At 40.7% G+C, this 25765-nt stretch overlaps 2 protein-coding genes and 1 long non-coding RNA gene across 3 annotated transcripts; 1 reads left to right on the forward strand and 2 right to left on the reverse strand.

Moving 5' to 3' along the window:
- Positions 1–4800: 4800 nt before the first annotated feature.
- Positions 4801–16397, reverse strand: LOC124148542. The gene is made up of 5 exons (XM_046519681.2): positions 16284–16397; positions 9525–9697; positions 9182–9230; positions 6392–6484; positions 4801–5831 (listed from the first exon to the last, which is right to left on the reverse strand). The coding sequence occupies exons 2-5, from the start codon at positions 9684–9686 to the stop codon at positions 5404–5406; spliced, it is 732 nt and encodes a 243-aa protein (XP_046375637.2). The 5' UTR covers positions 9687–9697; positions 16284–16397; the 3' UTR covers positions 4801–5403.
- A 4981-nt stretch (positions 16398–21378) lies between these two features.
- On the reverse strand, positions 21379–23287 carry LOC124148513 (BTB/POZ domain-containing protein 6-A-like). The gene is made up of 2 exons (XM_046519620.2): positions 23091–23287; positions 21379–22458 (listed from the first exon to the last, which is right to left on the reverse strand). The coding sequence occupies exons 1-2, from the start codon at positions 23285–23287 to the stop codon at positions 21546–21548; spliced, it is 1110 nt and encodes a 369-aa protein (XP_046375576.1). The 3' UTR covers positions 21379–21545.
- Positions 23288–25016: 1729 nt separating this feature from the next.
- LOC125374900 lies at positions 25017–25521 on the forward strand. The gene is made up of 2 exons (XR_007218798.1): positions 25017–25075; positions 25299–25521. It is a non-coding gene; the product is annotated as an uncharacterized LOC125374900 (long non-coding RNA).
- Positions 25522–25765: the final 244 nt, after the last annotated feature.

Raw genomic sequence — 25765 nt, forward strand, 5'->3', positions numbered from 1 at the left:
GACTGCCAATTGATGGGCGATTATAGACTAGTTTATTGATTTTAATTTGAACAATGCACCACCAGCTTGCATTGTGTCACGAGTGAAGTGTAAACGTATTGAACTCATATTTATTACCTCTCCATTTTCATGTCCAGTAATATGCCAGCAGCCCCAGCCTTTGCGTACACTTTAGAGCCACAATCGAAGATTTCAAAGATCATTATACAACTCTTAAAATGTTGTCACACCAGGATGCGACATGCGATGCTTTAGTAAACTATGATAGACCAGCAAGACGTTTCCAAATTTGACGCATCAGCGACAAATGATGTCCGTCGGTATTCCCTATTTTGACTTGTAGCATATGTTTCCATGTTTGTTCAGGTTAATACTTGCATATGCTTTTGTTTGAGTTTGTGAAAGGGTATGGTACGCTCACCTTTTCTCGAACACCTTGTATCATCACCGATTGATCGTGATTCGTAAATATATGCTTCAGGTATAGTCGGAATCGAACAATGGATTTCTTATGATTATGGAAAAAGATATTTTACGAAAGCAGTCAACAACAAATGTAACATAGACTGTCTCCAGACGTTTTTAAGGAGTTATCCTAGAAGAATCATTACCGTTATGTGTAGCTGAATGGGCCACCTGAAACATTAAATGTTTAGGGAGGGTGATGACGCCGATCTGGACTGACGAGGTTTCACCGAAACTGATGTACTTCTGGGTTCGTCCGCAATACACAATCTCAGCTTCATCACTCATGCTTAACAAACAATGATTGTCGCAACCGATCCCGTGGAGCGGTACCGTTTCAAATCAGAGCCTATCCTCGTGGATATCCAGGTTAGAATTGGTCTTCCACAACCCAAGTCTGTAATGAGAGTTTATGAACGGCTTTGGTTAAGCTCGGTGATTTAGTGAGGTACTGTTTCAAGGGCCTACCCTCGTGGATATCCAGGTTAGAATTAGTCTTCCACAACCCAAGTCTGTAATAAGAGGTGATGAACGGCTTTGGTTAAGCTCGGTGATTTAGTGAGATACTGTTTCAAATCAGAGCCTACCCTCGTGGATATCCAGGTTAAAATTGGTCTTCCACAACCAAAGTCTGTAATAAGAGGTGATGAACGGCTTTGGTTAAGCTCGGTGATTTAGTGAGGTACTGTTTCAAATCAGAGCCTACCCTCGTGAATATCCAGGTTAGAATTGGTCTTCAGCAACCCAAGTCTGTAATGAGAGGTGATGAACGGCATTGGTGAAGCTCGGTGATTTCGTTGATGTATGTCATCGTATCCTAGTTGTGTAGATCAATGCTGTTAGTTTGTTGAGTGAAGCCTTTCCACTCCACCTGCTATGGCCTACTTTGTGTAACTTTGTATCAAATTGACAGCCATTTGACTAACTCAGCATGACGAGTTACACTCATGCCTGGGTAACACATACTCAGAATGTGTTTCTGTGATAGTTCTATCTTACAGCTCCATACTGATGTGAATATAGTCTTTGAGGTGGAATTTGGGTCAGTATCAACCCACAGTACACCATGTTTGATTAACAGTATTCCAGTCATATCGCGGCGTGTCAGCTTAATGTGGGAGGAAAGCCCGAAGTGATGCAGGTCTCAGACGTTTACTACTATTATTTGTTTTTACGCCTTAAAGAATATGTACGGCAGGTATTCGAGACGGCTTATTCTTTGGCGTTTGGCGTTTTGAATCCCTCGTAAATGTTTAGTAATTGGTGACATACACTCTCTCAAAAAAGAAACGCAACCCCAGTCTGAAAATGTGAGAAAACTCCTAGAAGAAAAATATTGATTGTAAATACAATTTTTCTGATATGCACTTATACCATGTACACTGTTTATTAACGTAAGCGCCCAAACACACCAATTTTCGTGCACAAGGGCATTTTATTGTTTCTTTCATCACAGTGAGCAGAAATTTCACGTGACCCATGCTAAAAGCTTCATGCACGTGCAATTCATGGAAAGAGCAGTAGAAGTATGGGTTTATAAAAAAAGCACGTGTTGATTAGCGATTCACTCTATCATTTTCACCGAAAGACAAGGTCGAATATGCCACGGTTGAGTGCTGCAGATCGAAATATCGCCATTGGTCGTAATGAGGCCGGACAAAGCTTTGGAAACGTTGCCCGGCACCTCAATGTTCATAAAACAACGATTTCCCGACTTTGGAGGCGATACACCCGGTTTTATGCAACTGAAGATCGCCCCAGAAGTGGTAGGCCAAGGGTTACCACACCACCCCAGGATCGATTCATCCGGGTCACCCACCTACGTAATCGGCTAGCCACACCTACCGTCACTGCAACACAGGTGCCAGGTTTGGGAAGAGTGTCCGCACAAACAATTAGGAACCGTCTACGAGAGGCCGGTCTACGTGCAAGAAGACCACTTATTGGACCTGTTTTACGCAACCAACATCGACACCAACGACTCAGGTGGTGCATTAACGTTCGGATATGGACCCTAAGAAACTGGAGGCGCGTCTGGTTTAGTGACGAATCACGTTTTCTCTTACAACGCCGTGACGGAAGACAGCGTGTCTATAGAAGAGGAAACGAACGTTTTGCCCCGAACTGTGCTCGGCAGGTCGACAGATTTGGAGGAGGGAGCGTCATGGTGTGGGGAGCCATGTCTTACAACCAAAGATCAGACTTGGTGATCATTCGTGGCAATTTGACAGCCAAGCGCTATATCAATGATGTCTTACAGCCTCATCTTCTGCCGATTATCGACCAACAGAGGGAGCTCTATCAACACGTCAACGCCCGGCCGCACACTGCTCATGCAACAGTGAATTTTCTCCAGAATTCTAACGTCAACGTGTTACCATGGCCCTCCCGATCACCAGACATCAACCCAATCGAACATCTTTGGGATTATCTGGACCGACGAGTGCGTGCACGTACACCGCCGCCGCAGACGTTGGATGCACTAGCCGTTGCACTGCAGGAGGAGTGGAGAGCAATCCCTCAGGAAAGAATCCGGCGTCTAATCCGTTGTGTTCCTAATGCTGTGATCGCAGCTCGTGGCGCTCATACGAGGTACTGAGAAAGACGCCCAATTGCGTCAAGTCAATCTTAGGGAGAGAACTCTGGACTTAAACTTGCATAACTGTACTGCCACCATGCCAAATTTCATATTGTTGTCTTCAATAATAAATGTGTTATAATAACTTGAATATTGAGATAAACATCTTGAAAATATAGGGGTTGCGTTTCTTTTTTGAGAGAGTGTATTTTAGTTCGCCTGACTGAAAATCAGGTGAGCTTATGTCATGGCGCATTATTCATCGTCCGTCGGGTTGTCCGTCCGTTGTTACTTTTCACAATTGCGAAATCTCCTCTGACACTTAAGATGAAACTTTGGAGTTAGTGAGTTGGGTTTAACGCCGCTTTTAACAGTATTACAGTTATATCACGGCGTGTCAACTTAATGTGGGAGGAAAGCCCCAAGTGATGCAGGTCTCAGACGTTTACTACTTCGGTGAAACCCACGAGCACGGGTATGGTGCTGACAAACCTAGAAACATAATCGGGGCGAACCGGGATTCGAACCCATAATCATAGGTTTCTGGCGTGCTCAAGGGACGCAACTCTACACAGCGAATATCGCGGCGCCTTAGACGACTGGGCCACCCGTACCCCCGTTTGGTATGGGGATTGGTTGATCATGACCAAGCTGATTGTGCGTTATGCGTACTCCGACGGGCGCAGGCTGCTCATGCTTTGACATAGGCCATCTTGATATGTCGTCAAACAACACACAAACTAACAAAGTCGAACAATGTACACAAGCACACACTACGGCCTTTCACAAGTCACTATCATTTAGGAATTGTTGTATTCAATCTTGACCGTTCATTTTGCATGAGGTAACTATTTGCTTTGATAGAATTTCTGACTGATCGGACTGCTAAAGAAGACTTGATCCCTGTCCCATGCAAGTCTGGCTTAGACAGATTCAGTGTTCTATACACTCTCTATGCTGATGGCGTGTCAGTTAGACTGGTGTAACATTTATTGTATCATGAAACGTGAATTTCACAATCATGCAATATATAGGGATGTAAATTATGCACATACTTTTAAAAGTATTGTATGTTAAATCTATTGGTCACGGATGTGATAAAAGCTCTTTCAGTTCATTCACGGTTGTTGCTGTTTTAAGAATTCCAGTTTCTATGAAAGGAAATGTGGCTTGTTTAGGGTTGATGTTTTGTAAAGGTTGTTTTGAGTGAGTTTGGTTTAATGCCATTGTGTAAATCATATTTTTTTAATTGTCAATAAAGGGGGAAAAAAAGTTTGGTTTGACGCCTCTTTATAATTTTGAATAATGTTTGGTTAGTGTGTCCCTGGCTAATTATCACATATCTCAAGTTCCCTGAAAATATATTTACATCTGCGGCACATGCTTTTACGTTCAGTAACCAACAACTTGGTAAAGGAGTGTACTTTAGAATTCATATCAACTTGCTAGGCATGCTCCAATAACAAAATAACCCGCGTGCATAAAGCCTATTTTTATTTTAAAAAACCCCAACCAAAACAACACGTACACAAATGTAACTTGGTCCATTCACTCAAAACGTCATTAGATGTTATTGTTGCTAAACACTTAGTTGTCCAGTTATAAACTGCGTATGAATAGACCCGTGAAGATTCCGGGGTAGAATAGGTCTTCAGCAACCCATGCTTGCCGTAAAAGGTGACTATGCTTGTCGTAAAAGGCGACTAACGGGATCGGGTGGTCAGGCTCGCTGACTTGGTTGATGCATGTCATCGTATCCCAATTGCGTGGATGGATGCTCATGATATTAATCACTGGATTGTCTGGTCCAGACTCGATTATTTACAGACCGCCGTCATATGGCTGGAATATTGCTAGTGCGGCGTTAAACAACAAACTAAACCAGAACCAAAAAGCATATGAATGTGAGTGAGCGAGTGAGTGAGTATGAATTTAGCAATATTCCAGCAATATCACGGCGGGGGACACCAGAAATGGGCTTCACACATTGTACCCATGTCGGAAATCGAACCCGGGTCTTCGGCGTGACGAGCGAACGCTTTAACCACTAGGCTACCCGACCGCCCCGCGTATGAATGTAAACAATAAGCAACTAACAGTTAACATTTTTCTTTATCACTGAGAGAGTTGGTATTAACGCCGCTTTGAACAGTATTCTCGTTATTACGGCGTGTCAGCTAAATGTGGGAGGAAACGATGCAGATCTTATACCTTTACCATGTTGGTCAAACCCACGGGCACTGGTATAGTGCTGGAAAACGTAGAAAACGGAGATCATAGGTTTCCCGAAAGGAAATGAGTCCAGGATCCTTATACCCTGTATAATCAGAAACCATTCCCAGGTAAGTTCTATAAACATGTTAAACAAGATACATGTCAGCAAAGTGCCAGTCTCTATCATGTTGCAGGAGATCGAAATGAGACACCCTCACTATGACATTATCTCCAGCATCTAACTGAGCCAGTCCATCAGCATCACTCGGGTACTCCAGGTGAGCTCCGTCGTTGATGCCCTCTTTACACTCAGTCACGGCATTCTCAAACAACACGACCTGTGTCTGGCTGGAGGCGCTATAGCGGACAACCTGGTGCTGGAATGTTTGGAGTGGCTTTTTGTCCCTCCTGTTGTCCTTGACGTAGAACTTGACGTGACTTGTGATGTGGTACACTCCTGCTGCTGGTACTGTGATGGAGCCGTTCTCGTAACTCATCCCGTTGTACAGGAGCTTTCTGTCAGAACCATCAGGGTTGGCCCAGTTTCGGAGCGTGGTCGAGTGCATTTCTCCTTCTAGAACACCATAAAATGTAAATAATAACATCATGAACATATCTGTATACGTTTCAGGCCGATTACATTATAAGGAGATTTTAAGCTGGGAGAAAAGTGTAACTTTAAAAAGAACGCTTATATCAGAGAGAGTGAAAGAGCTTGGAGAAGACGGTTTCAATATAAGTTGGGGGTGATAGTACGTTACGATGAGAGAAATAACAGAAATGCGTCAAAACATTACAATCCCGAAATGGTTAAATACATATTTTGGTATTTTAATGCATATAAGTACACTACAGTAAAGCATTGGCACAGTTTCTGACAGCACAATGCGTTTATCATTGCCTGCTAGAAGTAACATCATGATAAATATATTTTAATAAATAAATATTTTGTGTGTTTTATAAGACTAAATATTTTTTTTACAATAACAGACAATCTTCTTTCATAACATTGTACTTTTACATAATGCTTATACATCAATTGTCATAATTTTCTACCATTTGAGTAAAACATCAAATAAATGTTGGTTAAAGAACCAAACCCTTAAAATCATATTTTGATGTCGCCTGAGTTACCTGGTAGGTCGAAGTCGAGACCAGAGAAATGCACAACTGGCTTTAGGAGATTCAGGAGCTGTAGGTCAGGTGCACCACCCCCATTGGTCTCTTCTGATTAAGGGAAAGAATGGTCTTGAACTATGTTCAGTAAATATCACATTATGTTTTGTAGTGCTTTTATTTCAGCACATTGAGTCCACGGGTCCTTTTGTATATAATAGGATCACAGTCACACTGACAAGAATTGAGAGAGATTGACAATTATATTTCTAACTGTAGAAGATGGAAGAGCATTAAATTTATGATTTAAAGATGAAATAAAATCTGTCGTGAATGATCACATGCAGGACACACATTATGTTTTGTGTAAATTATATGTTATAAACATGACAAAATGTAATTCTCGTAAAACATAAATTATTTGGATGATTAAACCAAGCTGTTGTTGAACTCTGCTAAGATGATAGCAAGTGGGCGAAGTTGGTGAATATTGTTCACGCTGCAGTTTATCATTACATTAGGCAAACTGTACATAATCGAGCAAGAAAACCAGTTACTAAAATCATGAGCAATCATAAATGCCACAGTGCTCATCCTCGATCAACCATGGTATTTGACACAGACGCTGGTCCTATTCGCCACTTTGGCTTCATTTCGAAAATGACCTCACCATATTCATCTGCCTATCACTTAACTAGGAAACATCAAACGTACTTTAGTATGTGTGATAAGACAGTCTCGGTGAAACTTGGTTTTGAAATGTATGTAGTCTTCAACACTGATCATAGGTCTTCAGCAACCCATGCTTGCCGTAAAAGGCGACTAAGCTTGTTGTAAGAGGCGACTAACGCGATCGGGTGGTCAAGCTCGCTGACTTGGTTGATACATGTCATCGTATCCCAGTTACGTGGATCGATGCTCATGTTGTCAATCATTGGATTGTCTGGTCCAGACTCGATTATTTACAGACCGCCGTCATATAGCCAGAATATTGCTGAGTGCGGCGTTAAACAAAAAACAAAAAACAAAACAAACAAACATTAAATACGAAATATGTTAGAGTAACTGTAGTGAGAATTATCGGTAGAATAGGTTTTCAGCAACCCATGCTTGCCGTAAAAAGCGACTAAGCTTGTTGTAAGAGGCGACTAACGGGATCGGCTGGTCAGGCTCGCTGACTTGGTTAATGCATGTCATCGATCCCAATTGCGTGGATCGATGCTCATGATATCAACCACTGGCTTGTCTGGTCCAGTCTCGATTATAAACAGACCGCCGTCATATAGCTGGAATATTGCTGAGTGCGTCATTAGACAACAAACAAACAAATATCAGTATAAATGTAAGTGTAGACATGTACCAAAGTCCATCAGCGCAGCAGAATATGAAAATGGGTAAAGAAGGTTCAGTGTTGCTAAATGTCATAGCAAACTATATCACCACGGCCCATGGTGAAGCCAGGGAAAGCAGCAGGCAGCTGTGTGATAATATGTTCACACTGACTCAAACACAGGCAGCTGTGTGATAATATGTTCACACTGACTCAAACACAGGCAGCTGTGTGATAATATGTTCACACTGACTCAAACACAGGCAGCCAACATGCATGACATTCCGTCGTATGACATATTTTTGGTGCAAATTGTGTGTGGACCATGCTACCGGAGGAGCAGGACATGCTTACCCCTCTCGCGACCACCTCGTGTCATCACTGATTTTCAGTGATCCATTTATATAATGTGCAAAGCTATTTTGCCTTTTAATGTAATCTGTTTTGGAGGATAATCGAGACCGGTTATTCACAGGCGTTGGGGTTTTATATCAACTGGCTATCAATAACGGCCAAATCTTAATTAAGTCGCATGTTACCACCATGATTCGGACCTGATCCGCGTCTGCAACGGACGATACTTTTGCTGTTGCCAGAATGATTGCAAGAATACAGAAGGAAGCATGCTTGAAAGTTGTCATATTATGTAATCACGTGTAACTGTTTCTAAAATCGGGGAAATACATGCAAAGAGCTTTGCTCCTCAGGAAGCTAGGGTGTTAATATAAGTATATAAACGAATAATAGACAAGGTAGAAAAGTGCACAGTATTATTATGATCAGCTATATGCAATTAAAGAGAGGCAATCTAAAGTCTTGGGACCAAACTGTCAAAATAAAAGGGATGAACATAGCTATCTAGATATGAACATTTAGTAAGTTGGCAAAAAAGACTATAAATGCATGAGAAATATCTACACAGTACTAGATAATCCCGCTACGGCGTGAAACTCAAAGTTACTTAAACAATTTCAATATGTCAGTAAGCTTGCACACACATATGATATAGCGTATATCAAATCGACACATAATTCGATAGCGATAGCCTAATGAGCACAAAGACAATGGGTGACGTGAAGGGAAGAGCGTCGATCGCTTGGTTTTATGACGCGGCGACACAAAAGTAATATTATCAATGGAGTGAATGTTCTTTGACGCCGTTCCCAGTACTATTCCAGCCATATTAAACGAGGACACGCTCTCTTCAGATACTCATTCTAGATGACTTCAAAGACAAGCATGGTACTCGGGGCCTCTTGACTCGGAATCCATATTCCTAACTACATTGCTAAGAGATATTGAGAGACGGCTTGTTCAGCTTTGCAAACATGCATCTTTGAGAGAAATAAAAAATATTTCACATTAGTAGTAGATAATTTATAACAGGTTATCAATGCAGCCATTCACGTAATGTTTCATTCAACAGTTTAGATAGAACGTCAGAGAAATCAGGCCAAACTGTCAAAAATAAAATCTACCGAATGGTTCATTTGCAAAGTCCAGGTTTTTTAACAATCTATTGCAGATCTGAAAATGAAGACAAAGAGAAACACTTTTGTATATATTGTGGTAGTATTCACCAGACACGTATCTGTCATCGAATTGAAATGTGATAAGTTTTAAAAGATGTGAAAACTACAGTCACGAATACAGAAATATCTCTACACCCTTTGCAAAATACCACCAGCCATCTCTGCAATGCTATTAGTTTGTTACTGATGATGATGGTGAATATTTAAACATACTGTGATGAAAGTGAAAATATGTAATAACTTGGACCATGAGCATGTAAGTTAAAAATGGAATTAAAAATATTAGAACCTCTTTCAGCCTTGTCTGTATGTTCTGTGTTTGAGGGTGTACTGGGGTTATGTCAGTAATAGAGATAACCACCACTCCAACGACGATATTGGCTATTATCAAAACACACGCTATTATTTTGATATTTTTCGTCAACCTCGGCGTTCGTTCCACGGACCACATGGCAGTAAGAACTGAAATAGAAAACATATTTGACCTTTATTGTGCTTCTGACATTTATGTTTGTGAAAAGCACGTTTGCTTACACGTTTATGTGTGTTTTATTCTGGCTTTTACATGTGTCAAAAACGCGTGAATAATAAACCGTTGGTGGAAAGAGAGAGAGAGAGAGAGAGAGAGAGAGAGAGAGAGAGAGAGAGAGAGAGAGAGAGATTGGGGGGAGGAAAGTCCATATTTGTCTGCGGTGTTGATCCTAAAGGCCAAAAGAACATATTGAAACAAGGTATAACATTGTTAATTAGATGATGGAAAGAGAAAACCAACTTTGACAAACGACGTAGTTTTGTCTTAATAAAGAACATAATAATATAGTGTTATCAATTGCACCAATTTATCCATGAATTCTATTGTATTTTGAGGCAGGGGTAATTTAAAAAGAGCGTTACAGAGCGTTACACAATGTTCATCAGTTTGCGACAGTGATCTGTCACAACACATTATCATCTGTTAGATTTTTTGTGTCGCTGGGTCGTACACGTGTTAATACTATTCTGTGACAGATGCTTGGCTCAATTAGTAAATAAAAGCGCCAGAAAGTTCTTATTTTGTTATCTGCTACAGATCATTCTCTCTTTCAATAATCCAAAGTGAGGGCCAGAACTCAGTTATTTCTATTTTCAACAGTACTTTAGGTACTCCGCGTGATAGAGAGACAGAGAAATGTAATGCAACCCTACACCACAACACTCATCTTCTTACTCTGAAGAGGATACACGCATTCGCCTTTCCTCCAACTGACAACTTTATTACAGTATCCAATTACAATTTGAGGCTTTTTAGGAAGCCTTCATCTCTTTACACCATCACACACGTTCTTGTCTGCTCACCGTCCTCAACACCACCGTCTTCTTGAATATGCGACTGTAAAATCCTTCACTATGTTATTCTCTCTGAATTGTCCTTTCAAACACAGAATGGTTCATATTCTCATTGCAGTCACACGTAATGTCTTCCAAAGGCTTCTGTCGCTTATAAAAAAAAAAGTGCAGTTCGATCTCGATCACTAAAGGACTTTAGTCTGGCCTTTTTGCGGAATGACTTCAACCGATCCAGTGAGTCCAATTTCGATAAAGTCTGCAATAGATTCTTGTTCAGATACTTTTACTGCCAAAATATTTACATCTATGTTCGTTAGAGGTGAGGTGAGGTGAAATGGGGTTTAACGTCGCGTCCAAGATTATTGCACTTATATAGCGACGTGCATGTACGTGTGTGTGTTTGTGTGGCTGCTTGTACTAGTCCGGACTGATGTCGATTTATAGTGCTGAGATACCATGTCGCAGTTTAACATGAATACCCCACTCAGACACAGTATACTGACTCCGAGCCGACCAGTCCTTGTTTTAGCCCCTTAATGCCGAGCGCCAGACAGGGTAACAACAAGTGCCATCTTTTAACGTCTTTTGGTATGACGCGGTCGGGGATCGAACCCCGGACCTTCCGCTCTCCGGGCGGACGCTCTACCACAAGACCACGGAGGCGGTCCTATGTTCGTTAGACTTCCTACCAATCATCAACATTCGGGAAAACACAGACCGAAATCGGAAGCAGACGACACTTTAGCAGTCTCATGTGATGTAATGTGCCAATTAAATATTTCTTACTGCGTTACATTCAATGAGCATTTCAAACGAGTGCAAACCCGGAAGTGGACGAATAAAACTCTGACACGAGATTGTACGTGTGACCTCATGTGCTCAACTACAACGCGACGGGAAGGTTGCACCTAGTTCATGGTCATTTCTTTCGTGATTGTGGGGGAATGTAGATCCAACGTCACAATAGTTTAACGTCACTGGAAAGGGAACCTTTACAAGACTGTGTCATCCTTCTTAAACATTCCCAGCTGACTGTGGTCTCTCGTTTGTCGTGCTTGATGTAGCCTTCAAAACAGAGCTTCACCGCCATTGTTCTGGATGAATTCAGCTGATATCATAGACATTTCATTTGTATTTATATACAACATTATTCCTTGTTACAGGAAGTCTATTCTCCAAATTGATCTTTGGGATAAATCACCAAGAACAATGAAGAACGAAGCGTGGTTTATTTCCCGATAAAACATTGTTCTATCGTGACGTCATTTCTGGAGATTCCAATATACACTCGCAACTACACGACGTCATGTACTGAACGACGTTATTTTGGAGAGGGAAGTGTCTAGTAAATTGTTCCCCATAGATGTAGCTGGGCTACGCAGATAAACGCAGTGGCCGAACGATTGCATCCAAAAGTGGGAAAGATATGAAAATCTGTATTGGGAGAAAAGGTACAGTTAATCGACGTGAAAATTGTAAAAATATGCGGAAAATACCAAACTTATCCCACCTGTTCACAAAATTGACTTGTCCGACATTTCCTGGTCGGATTCTACTTAGGGAGTCATCATTATTAAAATTTTGGTAAATATTTTTAAAACTTGTACTTTTTATCAACATCCTTTAAATAGGATGTACATGACGTTGATATCTCGTATAAGAAATACACGACGAGTGGGAGTTGTTTATCGTACAATAAAACACTGCAGGGAGAATAAACCACTAGGGGCTGAGCCCCTCAATAAAACACCGCAGGGGGATAAAAACCACTCTGGGCTGCGCCTCTCTTGGTTTATTCTCCCTGCAGTGTTTTATTGTACGGTAAACAACTCCCATTCGTCGTGTATTTCTTAAATAAAACACTTGAAACCATTTTTTTTCGCGATAGATCACATCCGAAACAAGAAAACATTCCCCGAAATGTTCCTGCTCGATAGTCCATGTACAAACGATGATTTGGTTTACGGATGATGCACCAATACACAAGAATAATTAATTTTTTTTAAAGCTGAGATGAAACACACAGCAAACTCTACCCAGCCCAGGAACACTTGGGAAACTACAGTTGTCGGTCATGTTATTAATTGAATATATTATTTTTGGCGTTAATGGACATATAAATGTAAAAATCAGTGTGCACACTGTGGATATGCGCAAAGTAAATTAAATAAATACGTCAACAATAATAATTTCATTAACTGTTTATTTAATCAGAGACATTGTTGAGTCCAATAATATATACACCACACGCGCCGGCCACTCAGTTATCGCCAATCAGGAAACGGTAATCCGTTAGTGTGTTCTTTCCTGTTCATGAAAACAAACGCACAAACATTTCTTGGTTAGCCAAACAAACGCCATGGAATCACTTGCAATGTATGTATTACTGGTGGAGAAATGATGACAATTTTTTGATTCCGGACGAATGTGATTCTCCGATTTAAACTTAATGTTACAGATGATATATAATTTATATACACAAGTAAATTTGCATAATGACCTGTAGTTCTCTTTTACGTGCAACAACAATAGCGTGACGTCATCATAATGGTTTAAAGCCATAAGATCCCCATGTTGTGTTCATGAACATGCACATTGCCCAAAAGTACCTGCGTCCAAACTTCCACAAATTTGGAACACAAATTTTCTCCTTGTCGCGTCTGTAAACTACAGGAGTAGACCAATAAATTATGGGAAATAACTCTTTTGTTTTTTATTAAAAATGAAACATTTTATTTTCTCATTTTATTTGAAATATTTTTTATGAGATAACTTAAGAGGACACATATAAAAATATTTTGTCGTTCGACATTGCCTCTAAGGTTCTAGGACCCGTGAGGGGGCACGGGTGGCCCAGTCGTCTAAGGCGCCGCGATTCGCTGTGCAGAGTTGCGTCCCTTGGGCACGCCAGAATAGGTCTTCAGCAACCCATGCTTGCCGTAAAAAGTGACTATGCTTGTCGTAAAAGGCGACTAACGGGATCGGGTGGTCAGGCTCGCTGACTTGGTTGATGCATGTCATCGATCCCAATTGCGTGGATCGATGCTCATGATATCAATCACTGGATTGTCTGGTCCAGACTCGATTATTTACAGACCGCCGTCATATGGCTGGAATATTGCTGAGTGCGGCATTAAACAACAAACCAACCAACCAATCTAAGGTGCTAGAACAATAAATACATAAACTCAGTGATAAAAAAGTGGCAATGCCATATTCCTTTTGTCATACAGACCAACGACGTGATGAGTGGGACATACATTCACCCTAATTAACACACACGGTGCTGTAAATACTGTTTGAGCAGTCACTGTGGGTGCTGTAGTCAAGTCATGTCGACACAGCTTTATGACACAGATGTGTATAATTGCGACCACACAATGCGTTGTTTGTGACACATGATGCAACAGACCGACCTTTTGACATTCCGAGGGGAATCTAGGCTATATTTGAGGCAGATTATATTAACATTTTTCAGTCAGCGCTAAACAAGACATGTTTACTTTCTCTGAAAGGATTGGCAAAATACATTTGTTTGGACTCACAACACGTTATTCGTCTTCTCGTGAAGATAAATCATTTTGTGTATTTTATTTGTGTTTTAATCTAAATATCACGCAAAGTAAGCACTGGGGCACACATTATTAAAGTGGAATTCGGTCCTAACGTCACCACACGTCACAAGTGTATATAGCAGTGCATGAAGACGAGTGTTTAGATGATAACCAAGTACAAATGCATGACACGTTGTCCTCCATCTTAATCTTCAAAGATGCTCGCGTGATCGAATGTTAAAGATTGCACAGATAACGACTCAAGTTAATGATGGGAAGAAATGTATCCAAATCAAGAAATGTCGAAAGACATGAGAGAAACATAGCTACGCAGTAATATCTGTATACTTACATGGCTCTGTCAACTTCCCTGTATGTGTACACTCACACGCTAACAGTCACATTACATACTAAAATAGACCCATGGTTTCCGTTGACAGGACGTTAAAGATCATATGATTCCCATTTCCGATATTTATATCTACTCATCACTGCACTTATATATGCACGTAGACTACAATGTACAAATACAGTAAACTACGGTTATAACGAACTCGAGGGGATCACTAATTTTAGTTCGTAATAACCGTAGTTCGTTATAAGCATACACACAGCATATATACAACAAATAGTCGGGACTAAAAAATAGTTTGTTATATCAGTCAGTTCGTTATAAGCGTGTTCGGAGAGCATCTGCCCGAAGAGCGTAAGTTTCGATTCGCTGCAGCGTCAAATCTAAATACGTTAAATGGTGGTACTTGTTGTTACCCGTCCTGACGTTCGGCATGACGGGGATAAAACAAGGACTGGTCGCCTCGGAGTCAGTATACTGTGCCTGAGTGGGATATTCATGTTTAACTGCGGCCTGGTATCTCAGTGGGCTAGCACTAGAAACCGATGACGTTAATACAGTTTCGCCCTCATTCGCCTAGGTTCATACTCCAATGTACTCACACAAAGTGTTAGTCAATTCTTTAGATGTAACTATTCTTTATCTCGTGTGATTTCATGTTTACACCGACAGCCATATAAATACAAGCTGTACCGAGGAATAAAATATGTCCTCAAAAGGAAAGGTAACATTTTGTAGTTTGGCTAAAAAATGTATTCAAATAATATCATCATTAGATGGGAAAGGTCTGTTATCTACCCCAGTAAGTCAGTCACAGTCGTTGCGGAGTGATACATTTACAGTGCAGAACGTCAACAGGTCCGACGCGATAATTGCGACGGGAGAGATTGGCCGATCATCGAAAGGAATTATGAAGATGTGTCAAATATATTTTGAGATAAATGCATAGATTGCTGAGGACTGACACTGTCAGTCTCGACACGGATCGAGTCGATAGTGTGAATGTGCATTTCTTCATTTTGTTCACTTGGATGAGTCGTAGTGAGGATATTCATACAAGGGTATGCAGTCAAACTCCAATTCCCAAGGAATGTGAAAGTAGTCCGTCAATGATTACGTCATTTCAAGAATACAATATCGTTTTATTCGTATGAAAAAAATGTGAAGTTCATACGCTTATATATGAGATAGAATCGCGATTTATCGCAAAGAACAATGAAGAGCGAGGCGTGGTTTATTTCACGATAATACATTTTTCTGTTATGACGTCATTTCTGGAGAGTCAGGACAGGCTCGGCAAGGAGCATGTAACAATAACGACCGAGATTCGACTCGATCGACTGACTGTAAAACCCGCGCACACTCCTAACATGAAAACCTTCTTTTTAAAGTATTCGAGTCTGAATCCGCTTTTGACACGTGTCCGTATACATCCTTCGTTAAGACAACACGATGAACACGCGATTGTGTGGTGATGGGGAATTACAGAGAACTACTAACATGTAATACACCGTTTACGGATTACCTTATGTATCAATGGTCTTATGTATTCTATATCTTATTACTTATGTCTTCTGTAGTTCAAAGGTCCTAATTTTTATGTTCTGTTGACACTGATTTATCTACAAGCAGCAACAGCAGCGAAGCAAGCGTAAAAGTAATGTGCTAATGATAACATTACATGACATGATAACATTATAGCAATCACGAAACAGTCACGAAAGTAATCCCCAATTTAAGAGTTGAATTTGTCATAATTGTCTAGGGTTTTGGGGATGAATTTTCATCTTATAACAGTTTTATAGTTATTACTCACTAATTAGCGACCAGCGTTTCCGTCGTTCTAAAATTGCAACGTAGTTACTGTGATCTTCCGTATCCCTGATGCAAATCGAAATCGCTGTGATCAATTTCAACCCTGATCCTAAATATTTGCAATATTTGAAAACATCGCTTGTACCACACAATATTCAAGAAAGGCGGAAGTTTTGTGTGAACGTGAATATTCAAACTGGATATGAAATCAAAACTGAAAATGTTCGTTTCATAAATTACAGTGCGACTAAAGTTTTTATGTCTGTGCGGGCTGGGGGTGGATGGGGCTGGGGGTAAGGATTGTAAGAGGGAGGGGAGGGGGTGGGGGTGTTGGAGGGGGACTTGCGTTCATTCGTCACGCCGAAAGCCCGGGTTCATTGCGTGAAGCCCATTTCTGGTGTCTCCACCGTGATATTGATCAAATATTGCTAAAACCGGGAAGTCAGGGATTTTTAAAAAGAAGATCATTTTGCCTCAGGTTTTACAACAAACACAAAGTGTTCACTGGACATGATGGATGTCCTGAAACAAAAATTCGGCTTCTTTCACAGAACAAAAATATCAGTTTTGTGCCAGTGACCGAAAAAAGATGCGGTCAGGTTTGAAACTGCAACATGGCTGATTCCGTATCTCCTCGCACTTTCTGATTGTTCACTTGAAACAAATGTGATCCAACTTCCCAGACATAATCGTAATAGATCATATAAAAGCAAGAATGTCAGCGTGTTAAACAAAACTGTGGTCAGTAAAAACATACATAAGGTTAGTCTATTTTTTGGTTTCCTTTTCGTCGTCTTGACGATGCTAACAGTATAATGAGAAACTGCAAATGACACTATGTATCATAATCGTACATTTCAACAAGTTAATCTGTTGTGTATGTTACATGGTATTTCCTTGAACAAGGATGCACAGGTGGTCCAGTTGTCTAAGGCACCTCAATTCGCTATGCAGAGTTGCGTCCCTTGGGTACGCAAATAACCTATGATTGTCGGTTCGAATCCCGGTTCGCCCCGATTATGTTTCTAGGTTTGTCCCATCTGTCTTTCCTCCCACATTAAACTGAAGTATAACTGGAATACTGTCACACGCGGCGTGGGGGCGGTCGGGTAGCCTAGTGGTTAAAGCGTTCGCTCGTCACGTCGAAGACCCGGGTTCGATTCCAGACATGGGTACAATGTGTGAAGCCTATTTCTGGTGTCCCCCGCCGTGATATTGCTGGAATATTGCTAAAAGTGGCGTAAAACCATACTCACTCACTCACTCCAACGCGGCGTTCAAGCTCAAATCGCTCGCTCACTCACTCATTCACTCCAAGAACACATATATACATAGATGGAAGATGAGTACGTGAGTGTGTGTATGCCAGTAGTTTCGCAATCAGTATAATAATAATAACGATAATAACGATAATAATAATAATAATAATAATAATAATAATAATAATAATAATAATAATAATTATTAAAACAACAACAACAACAACAACAACAATAATAATAATAGGCTGGCCTGAAAGGAAAAACAGAAGTCATTCTGTTTGCTGCTCAGGACCAGTCACTCCCGGAGCGGAGGGCGACACCGAACCCGTGGATTTACATTTTCACCCCAAACCTCATAGAAGTGTTTTCTCATAGTTATATACCGTCGAAACAACATGTATTACGATTTGTTTGATAGCACGTATAAACGTGCGTTACGATAGTCTCGTAAATATATATCTGGCAGGAAATGTATGCTCAACATGGTACCTTCTGATGAACCAACTACCTTCTAATGAACCAAATATTTTCAAAAGTTCTATGGTCTAACGGTTAGAGTGCCTGACAACAGATCAGGGAGTGGTGGTTCGATTCCTGTCATCCATATTGAACAAGTTCAAATTCTTGTCTTCGATATTACGTTTGAAAACACAATTCAAGTCCAAACTTGATCTTACTTCATCATAGCAAAGATGATGTCTCACAAGGATAAAGTAAAACGTCATATCCGGTCTTACTAGGAAAAGTGTAATTGTATCCCAGGTCTTACTGCCTGTAAAAAAGAATAGTTTGGTTCAATGGCAAGTACCGACATAGAGGTTTATTTCGAGGTAAGAGTACAACTGACTGAGGAAACTGAGGAAACCAATGATCAATATGAACACACAATGCCATTTAGAAAGTGGTCAAATGTAACAAATGTTATATTTGGGATAACAGCTTCTTTGTAAAGTACAGATTCTCGTACATTTTGGGGTTGAGTCCCGTCCGGGATTCGAACCCACGCTACCAGTGTGAGGCACCTAATCGACGGCACACAAAGTCAGCGATCTAACCCACTAAGCCACCGATGATTCCACAAAAAAATCCGACAACTGGTAGTCTAGATCACGTATTTTGTGTACCCCTCTGACAAGTGTACATTGTCCGAAAGCTATGAACACACAATGCCATTTAGAAAGTGGTCCAATGTGGTCTTAGTGAAGTACAGATTCTCGTACATGTTTGGGTTGAGGTACCTAACCGAGAATCTGTACATTACAAAGAAGATGTTATCCCAAATATAACATTTGTTACAATGATCTATTGTCAATAATGTGAACGTGTAGATTCCCAAATGGAAACTCGAAAGTTAATTCAGAAATCGGTACGTGCAGAGATCAGTAAATAACCACACAGGATCAAAATGACTAATCAACAGAATATAGTGAAATACTCAGGATAAGGTTTACATCACACAAGGCAATACAATGGATAAGATATATGCGACAAGAGGCGAATATGCTTGTCGTAAAAGGCGGGTGGTCAGGCTCGCTGACTTGACTGATGCATGTCATCGTATCCCAATTGTGTGGATCGATGCTCATGATATCAATCACTTGATTGTTTCGTCCCGACTCGATTATTAACAGTCCGCTGTCATATAGCTGGAATATTACTGAGTCCGACGTTAAGCAACAAACAAACGTAGACAGAAACAAACGCAAATGTCCAGTAATTGTATCTTGGATGAGTCATGAGGTCCGACTTGAATCCAGGAACCAGTGTTGGAAACAGGCAGGAATGCCGGTGATGTTCGATACTTGTCCTGTCTGCATCGGGCAAGCAGACAGACGAAAATCAGGTCGCAGTAGGAAAGCTTCGAATTTTCTCGTCTCGCTCTTAGATAGGCGCAATAGGCGTCCAAGAAAGCATTGTACCCAGAAACGACTGGACGGTAGCCATGTTTACGGAAGTGACAACACACTCACATCACAAACACAGTTACACTACACAAAAAGACAATATTTACTGATAGTGACAGCAATATAGTGCTGAATCAATAATGTTGCCTCAGTAACGTTAGAAGTGTGTCTGTATTTCGTCAACAATGGTGTCTGTATTTCGCCACAATGGTGTCTGTATTTGGTCACAATGGTGTCCGTATTTCGTTACAATGGTGTCTGTATTTCGTCAACAATGGTGTCTGTATTTGGTCACAATGGTGTCTGTATTTGGTCACAATGGTGTCTGTATTTGGTCACAATGGAGTCTGTATTTGGTCACAATGGTGTCTGTATTTGGTCACAATGGTGTCTGTATTTGGTCACAATGGTGTCTGTATTTGGTCACAATGGTGTCCGTATTTCGTCACAATGGTGTCTTCATTTCGTCACAATGGTGTCTGTATTTGGTCACAATGGTGTCTGTATTTGGTCACAATGGTGTCTGTATTTCGTTACAATGGTGTCTGTATTTGGTCACAAAGGAGTCTGTATTTGGTCACAATGGTGTCTGTATTTGGTCACAATGGTGTCTGTATTTAGTCACAATGGTGTCTGTATTTGGTCACAATGGTGTCTGTATTTCGTTACAATGGTGTCTGTATTTGGTCACAAAGGAGTCTGTATTTGGTCACAATGGTGTCTGTATTTCGTTACAATGGTGTCTGTATTTGGTCACAAAGGAGTCTGTATTTGGTCACAATGGTGTCTGTATTTGGTCACAATGGTGTCTGTATTTCGTTACAATGGTGTCTGTATTTGGTCACAATGGTGTCTGTATTTCGTTACAATGGTGTCTGTATTTGGTCACAAAGGAGTCTGTATTTGGTCACAATGGTGTCTGTATTTGGTCACAATGGTGTCTGTATTTCGTTACAATGGTGTCTGTATTTGGTCACAATGGTGTCTGTATTTCGTCACAATGGTGTCTATGTTTCGTCACAATAGTGTCTGTATTTGGTCACAATGGTGTCTGTATTTCGTTACAATGGTGTCTATGTTTCGTCACAATAGTGTCTGTATTTGGTCACAATTGTGTCTGTGTTTCGTTACAATGGTGTCTATGTTTCGTCACAATAGTGTCTGTATTTGGTCACAATGGTGTCTGTATTTCGTTACAATGGTGTCTATGTTTCGTCACAATAGTGTCTGTATTTGGTCACAATTGTGTCTGTGTTTCGTTACAATGGTGTCTATGTTTCGTCACAATAGTGTCTGTATTTGGTCACAATTGTGTCTGTATTTCGTTACAATGGTGTCTATGTTTCGTCACAATAGTGTCTTTTTTTTGTCACAATCTTGTCTGTGTTTCGTCACAATGGTGTCTGTATTGCGTCACAATGGTGTCTGTATTTCAATTTCGTTTCCCGGGAACTTCTGTTAGTCAGTCCAGGCTCGATTGATGGATACGGCGTTGCCAACTTTTAAACGCATACATTTTCTCACTAAATGACACTGTCCTCATTTATTCCAAACTGACAATAGATATATACCGTTGCATATATTTTTTGGTAAGTTGCTATAACTAATACACAAATATGGAAGGGAATACATAATACAGCATGCGTGGCAAGTTGAAGAACTTGATATAACTGTTAATTCCATTATAGGAATAAAGTTTATAATGACTGGGATCGCCTCCGTGGTCTAGTGGTAGAGCGTCCGCGCGGAGAGCGGAAGGTCCGGGGTTCGAACCCCGGCCTCGTCAAAAGAAAAGATGTTAAAAGATGGTACTTGTTGTAACCCTGTCTGGCACTCGGTATTAAGGGGCTTAAACAAGGACTGGTCGGCTCGGAGTCAGAGTTAGTATACAGTGTCTGAGTGGGGTATTCATGTTAAAATGCGGCATGGTGTCTCAGTGGGCTAGCACTATGTTTCGGAATCAGTCCGGACCAGCACACACACACACACACACACACACACACATGCACGTCGCTAAATAAGTGGAATGATATTGGACGCGATGTGTCTGGTGTGTGCGGACAACTATGGATAAGGTGTCCGTTTATTTGGACGTATTCACTCAATGGCAAGGTTTTGACGATTGATCGCTGAAGCCAAGTTACGCTTCTGATGCCACTGTTGCCACAATGCCCCATCACTGAAGGTGATGCTGGCTATCAAGCCCGTTCTTACTCGTAGTGGCATTGGCGAAATGACGAAAGCATAACCTGCAGATAGAATGGTGGATTTCATTTTGTTTTTTTGTATTTCCCCACCTCCTTTTATCCTGACTTGCACATAGTGTAAGTTTTCCCGTTTGATAAAAACTGGCTTTGAAAAAGGGACGGTGACAATGCCGTTTTCATCAGAACTTGGCGGTATCGTTACTTGCATGTTAAGGAGATACACTATTTCACTGTTCCTCAAAACTCCCACCTCAATATGGCCGAAGCTTGTTTCTTTTCGAGAAACGTAACATTTTAGAGAGTGAAATACGGCGTCATGAGAACTTTGCAAGGATATCCATCCTACTGGAGGCGAGAAAGTGATATGATGAGTTTCAGGAACAGACGATGTGCCCATTATGACTGCCTGTATATTGTCTGATGTTACTTCCAAATCCTTTCGATTGCATTCCGCTTCTGCCCATGCCGACACAGCGCTCAACACGTTTTCGATATTGATATCGAGATCCAGGGAACATACGATCCCGTCAAACAATTCGGGAGAGAGATCTTTAAACCCAGAAGGAACCGCACTATGTGTAATGCTTTCAATGATGATAAGCATGGCTTTGTGATAGAGGAGACTGCCTTCGTCAAACATTACCATAAGTTGCATTACATCGGATGCATTTTCAGGGCATACGTTGTTTTCAAGATGCGAAACACATAGGTTTGATAGATTCTCAATGTCATACTTCTCGGCTAAGTACAGCAAATCACCAACGTTTTCTGGCAACTCTTCACATTTTCCTGTATTGAGATAACTGAAAAGAAGAAAATTATGTTTCTCATAAATGCATCTACAATGTGCATCCATTTTTCTTTCGGGAGGCACAAGTTGCTCAGTGAGTGAGTGAGCGTGTGAGTTGGGTTTTAACGTCGCTTTTAACAGTATTCCAGTTATATCACGGCGTGTCAGCTTGATGTGGGAGGAAAGCCCGAGGTGATGCAGGTCTCAGACGTTTACCACTTCGGTGAAACCCACTAGCACGGGTATGGTGCTGACAAACCTAGAAACATAATCGGGGCGAACCGGGATTCGAACCAACAATCATAGGTTTCTGGCGTGCCCAAGGGACGCAACTCTCTGCACAGGCGCCTCAGACGACTTGGCCACCCGTGCCCCCTGCTCAGTGGTAGGGGGGTGGGGTGGAGAAATGTGCGAGCCTTAGTTGCAAGTATCCACGGGTTCTTGTTTCAGATTATGATCCTTAAGCTCTCCTTGGGTTTCACGATAGCAATACAGCTCTTGTGATGAACTAGAATACGAACCAGAATGGCTTTAAACTCTTCTACATGTACGTAACCAATCATGATCTGTCATTTCCTTGACAAAATATTACGTTTCAGTTTGACAATGGCAATGAAATTATTAATTAATACGAACAACACTTACCCCACAAATATAGCAAATACCGCTTCCTCTACATCTGGTATTTTGATCTCGCCTTTCTCCGCCAAGGGACCACAAAGCATGGCACGGAAGACAGGGCTTTGATTTATCAACATGTCTCTCGTGGTCACAATGGCAACTTCCTCAGGTCCTACCAGGAAGACCACATGAGTATTGTTGCCCAAAGTTGACTCAGCCATTTCCCCGTATTTTGAAGCAGTGCGTGTTTTCTCCGCCACCTGCAATGTCATTGGAAGGAAGCATTATAAGAAACATTTCAAACTAGTTTTCTTTAAATGGCTAACATAAATGTATAGTATAGCCGTAGTTAAATTGCTTGGAGACACACATAAAGGACTATTTGATATTCTGGGGAGGGGTGTGGAGCTTGGGACTTGGGGCTGGGATTTTTTCGAAAAAAAATAATTGACCCCGTATGTGACATTCACAGTGTAAGCTTATTTGTCAGGATGTATGTACGATCTAACTCCGATGTCATATGTATGTGTTTGTGAATCACTATCAAATAGTGATGATACCAGTTGTTTGCAAAATTGTACTGTGTAAGGATGACATCTTAATATACTGAACGGAAATAGTTAGGGATCGTACATATTTTTGGGGATATTTTTATGAAATTATATGCTCAAATTTCACTTAAAACAATCCCCAAAATATTACCGATTTGTAACTTTTAATCAGTATAGAAAGCCAATAACAATTCCCCGCTATGGTATACATTATATCACAATGGCGTTTTGATAGAAATCCCATCTATTCCCATGTATTTCAGTAATACTGATACAAAGAAAGTGTAGAAGTGTTTGAAATAGATCCGCATAGATCTTAACGCATGTACATACTGCCTGTCTCGAATACCTCATTGTTCATAGAATGTACGCATGTATAGACACGTACACCTAGGACGTACACGCTAGATATGCTATGAAACGCGAATACATGTGTTGATGATAATTAAATAACATGTAATTTACATGGCGGCATTTAATCACATACTCGTACGTTGTATGAATCGCATGTTACTAAAAGGGTGGTCACTGATGACCTCGGCGTCTCATTCAAAGAGCGTCATGAATAACCGATGTATTGGCTATCTCAAACAGGTCGACTAGTTAGTGACATGTGACATGTAACATGTAACATGTGTCACGTGTCATGTGTAATGTCTCATTTTGTTCAACTACTAAATTGTGTTTTCTTTTGTGATAATAGCGAACAATATGTACCACGAAAATAATATATTGTATTCCCCGAATAATAATCTTGAGCAGATCCTACTGCTACCTAATGGCGAGGTGTTTGCGTGGATTGTTGGAGTATTTAATATATAGCTATGACCACGGTTGGACCAGTCGTCAAAGGCGCCGCTTTGTAGAGTTGCGTATGTAGTGAATAAAATACAATATTTTCGTAAAGTAAACACAAAGACAACACAACTGAGAAATTGAACAAAATAACACAAGTAACATTACACATGACACATGACTGTTTGATGTGGAACTGGTGGCCCAGTTGTCTAAGGCGGCGCAATTCGCGTTGCAGAGTTGCGTCCCTTGGGCACGCCAGAAACCTATGATCGTTGGGTCGAATTCCGGTTCGCCTCGATTATGTTTCTAGGTTTGTCAGCACCATACCCGTTCTCGTGGGTGTCACCGAAGTGGTAAACGTCCGAGACCTGCATCACTTCAGGCTTTCCTCCCACATCAAGCTGACACGCCGCGATATAACTGGAATACTGTTTAAAACGGCGTTAAACCCCACCACTTGATGACTCTACATTGTTTAGATTGTTCAACTTGAACAACGTTGTATAATTGACCTTTTTCACACTTCGCTACTTCCGTTTCGAAAGCGAGGCTTGGAGAGCAGAAGGTGAAGGCTGGATAGCACATGAAACACATTGAGATGTCAACAAGGCATGCAATCGGGACAAACTGTAACAATTTAACCATCCCGGTACATTTATCGTAAGTATTGAACATTATTCTTATTGACAAACTATTCTACTGTTATCTGGTCTCCTTACCTATATAAATTTGAGTCTGGCCGTTCTGTTGTGATTTCAATTTAAAATATCCATGACCACCTGGTAACTCCCAGTGCAGTTTATGGTAGCTGAACAGACTTAATACAAATTCTACTGAAATCTTGTAAAAAATAATTCATTGTTTACAGAATTATTCATTTCAGGCCAGCGAGTCAACACAATGAAGTACTAGTATCCCGTGACGGATGTCTGGAGGAGCTTTCTGCTGACAGTAACACACTGGTTACAATGTCCATCCTGTCAAAGGACGAGGAAGTGAAAAGCCATATTCATTCAATCAACAAATGTGGTTCCTGTCACATTTCTCTTAAATAGGACGAGAAACTGAAAAGCCTTATTCACTCACAAATCAACATGGCCAATATTTATCGGACACTGAAAAAGCACATTGTACCATTTGTTTACAAGCAAGAAAATTATTTTCTCCTGGAATTTAATTAGGTGCTTTTGACTGACAAAGACACCCAGTCCATGTTAAGTTTTGAAAACTTATATTGTGAGAAATAAAGATATGAAAATTTTGGTTTGTTTTTCTTTGTCAAATATGAGAAATCCAGATTGTTCCATCAACATAATTTGTACCGATACATAAATTTTATCTTGGCTTGAT

The sequence above is a fragment of the Haliotis rufescens genome, unplaced genomic scaffold (genome assembly GCF_023055435.1).
Source record: "Haliotis rufescens isolate VD_foot unplaced genomic scaffold, xgHalRufe1.0.p SCAF_6, whole genome shotgun sequence".
Classification (NCBI taxonomy): Eukaryota; Metazoa; Mollusca; class Gastropoda; order Lepetellida; family Haliotidae; genus Haliotis; species Haliotis rufescens.

Bases quoted from the DNA above. Each gene is read 5' to 3' on its own strand.
- LOC124148513 (XM_046519620.2), bottom strand. From the start codon at position 23,287: ATGGCTGAGTCAACTTTGGGCAACAATACTCATGTGGTCTTCCTGGTA. The intron at 22,459-23,090 runs GTAAGTGTTGTT...TCTTCTTTTCAG, and splicing joins GTATTTGCTATATTTGTGGG to TTATCTCAATACAGGAAAAT.
- LOC124148542 (XM_046519681.2), bottom strand. From the start codon at position 9,686: ATGTGGTCCGTGGAACGAACGCCGAGGTTGACGAAAAATATCAAAATA. The intron at 9,231-9,524 runs GTTCTAATATTT...CTTCATTTTCAG, and splicing joins TACAGACAAGGCTGAAAGAG to ATCTGCAATAGATTGTTAAA. The intron at 6,485-9,181 runs GTAGATTTTATT...TCCCTTAATCAG, and splicing joins CTTTGCAAATGAACCATTCG to AAGAGACCAATGGGGGTGGT.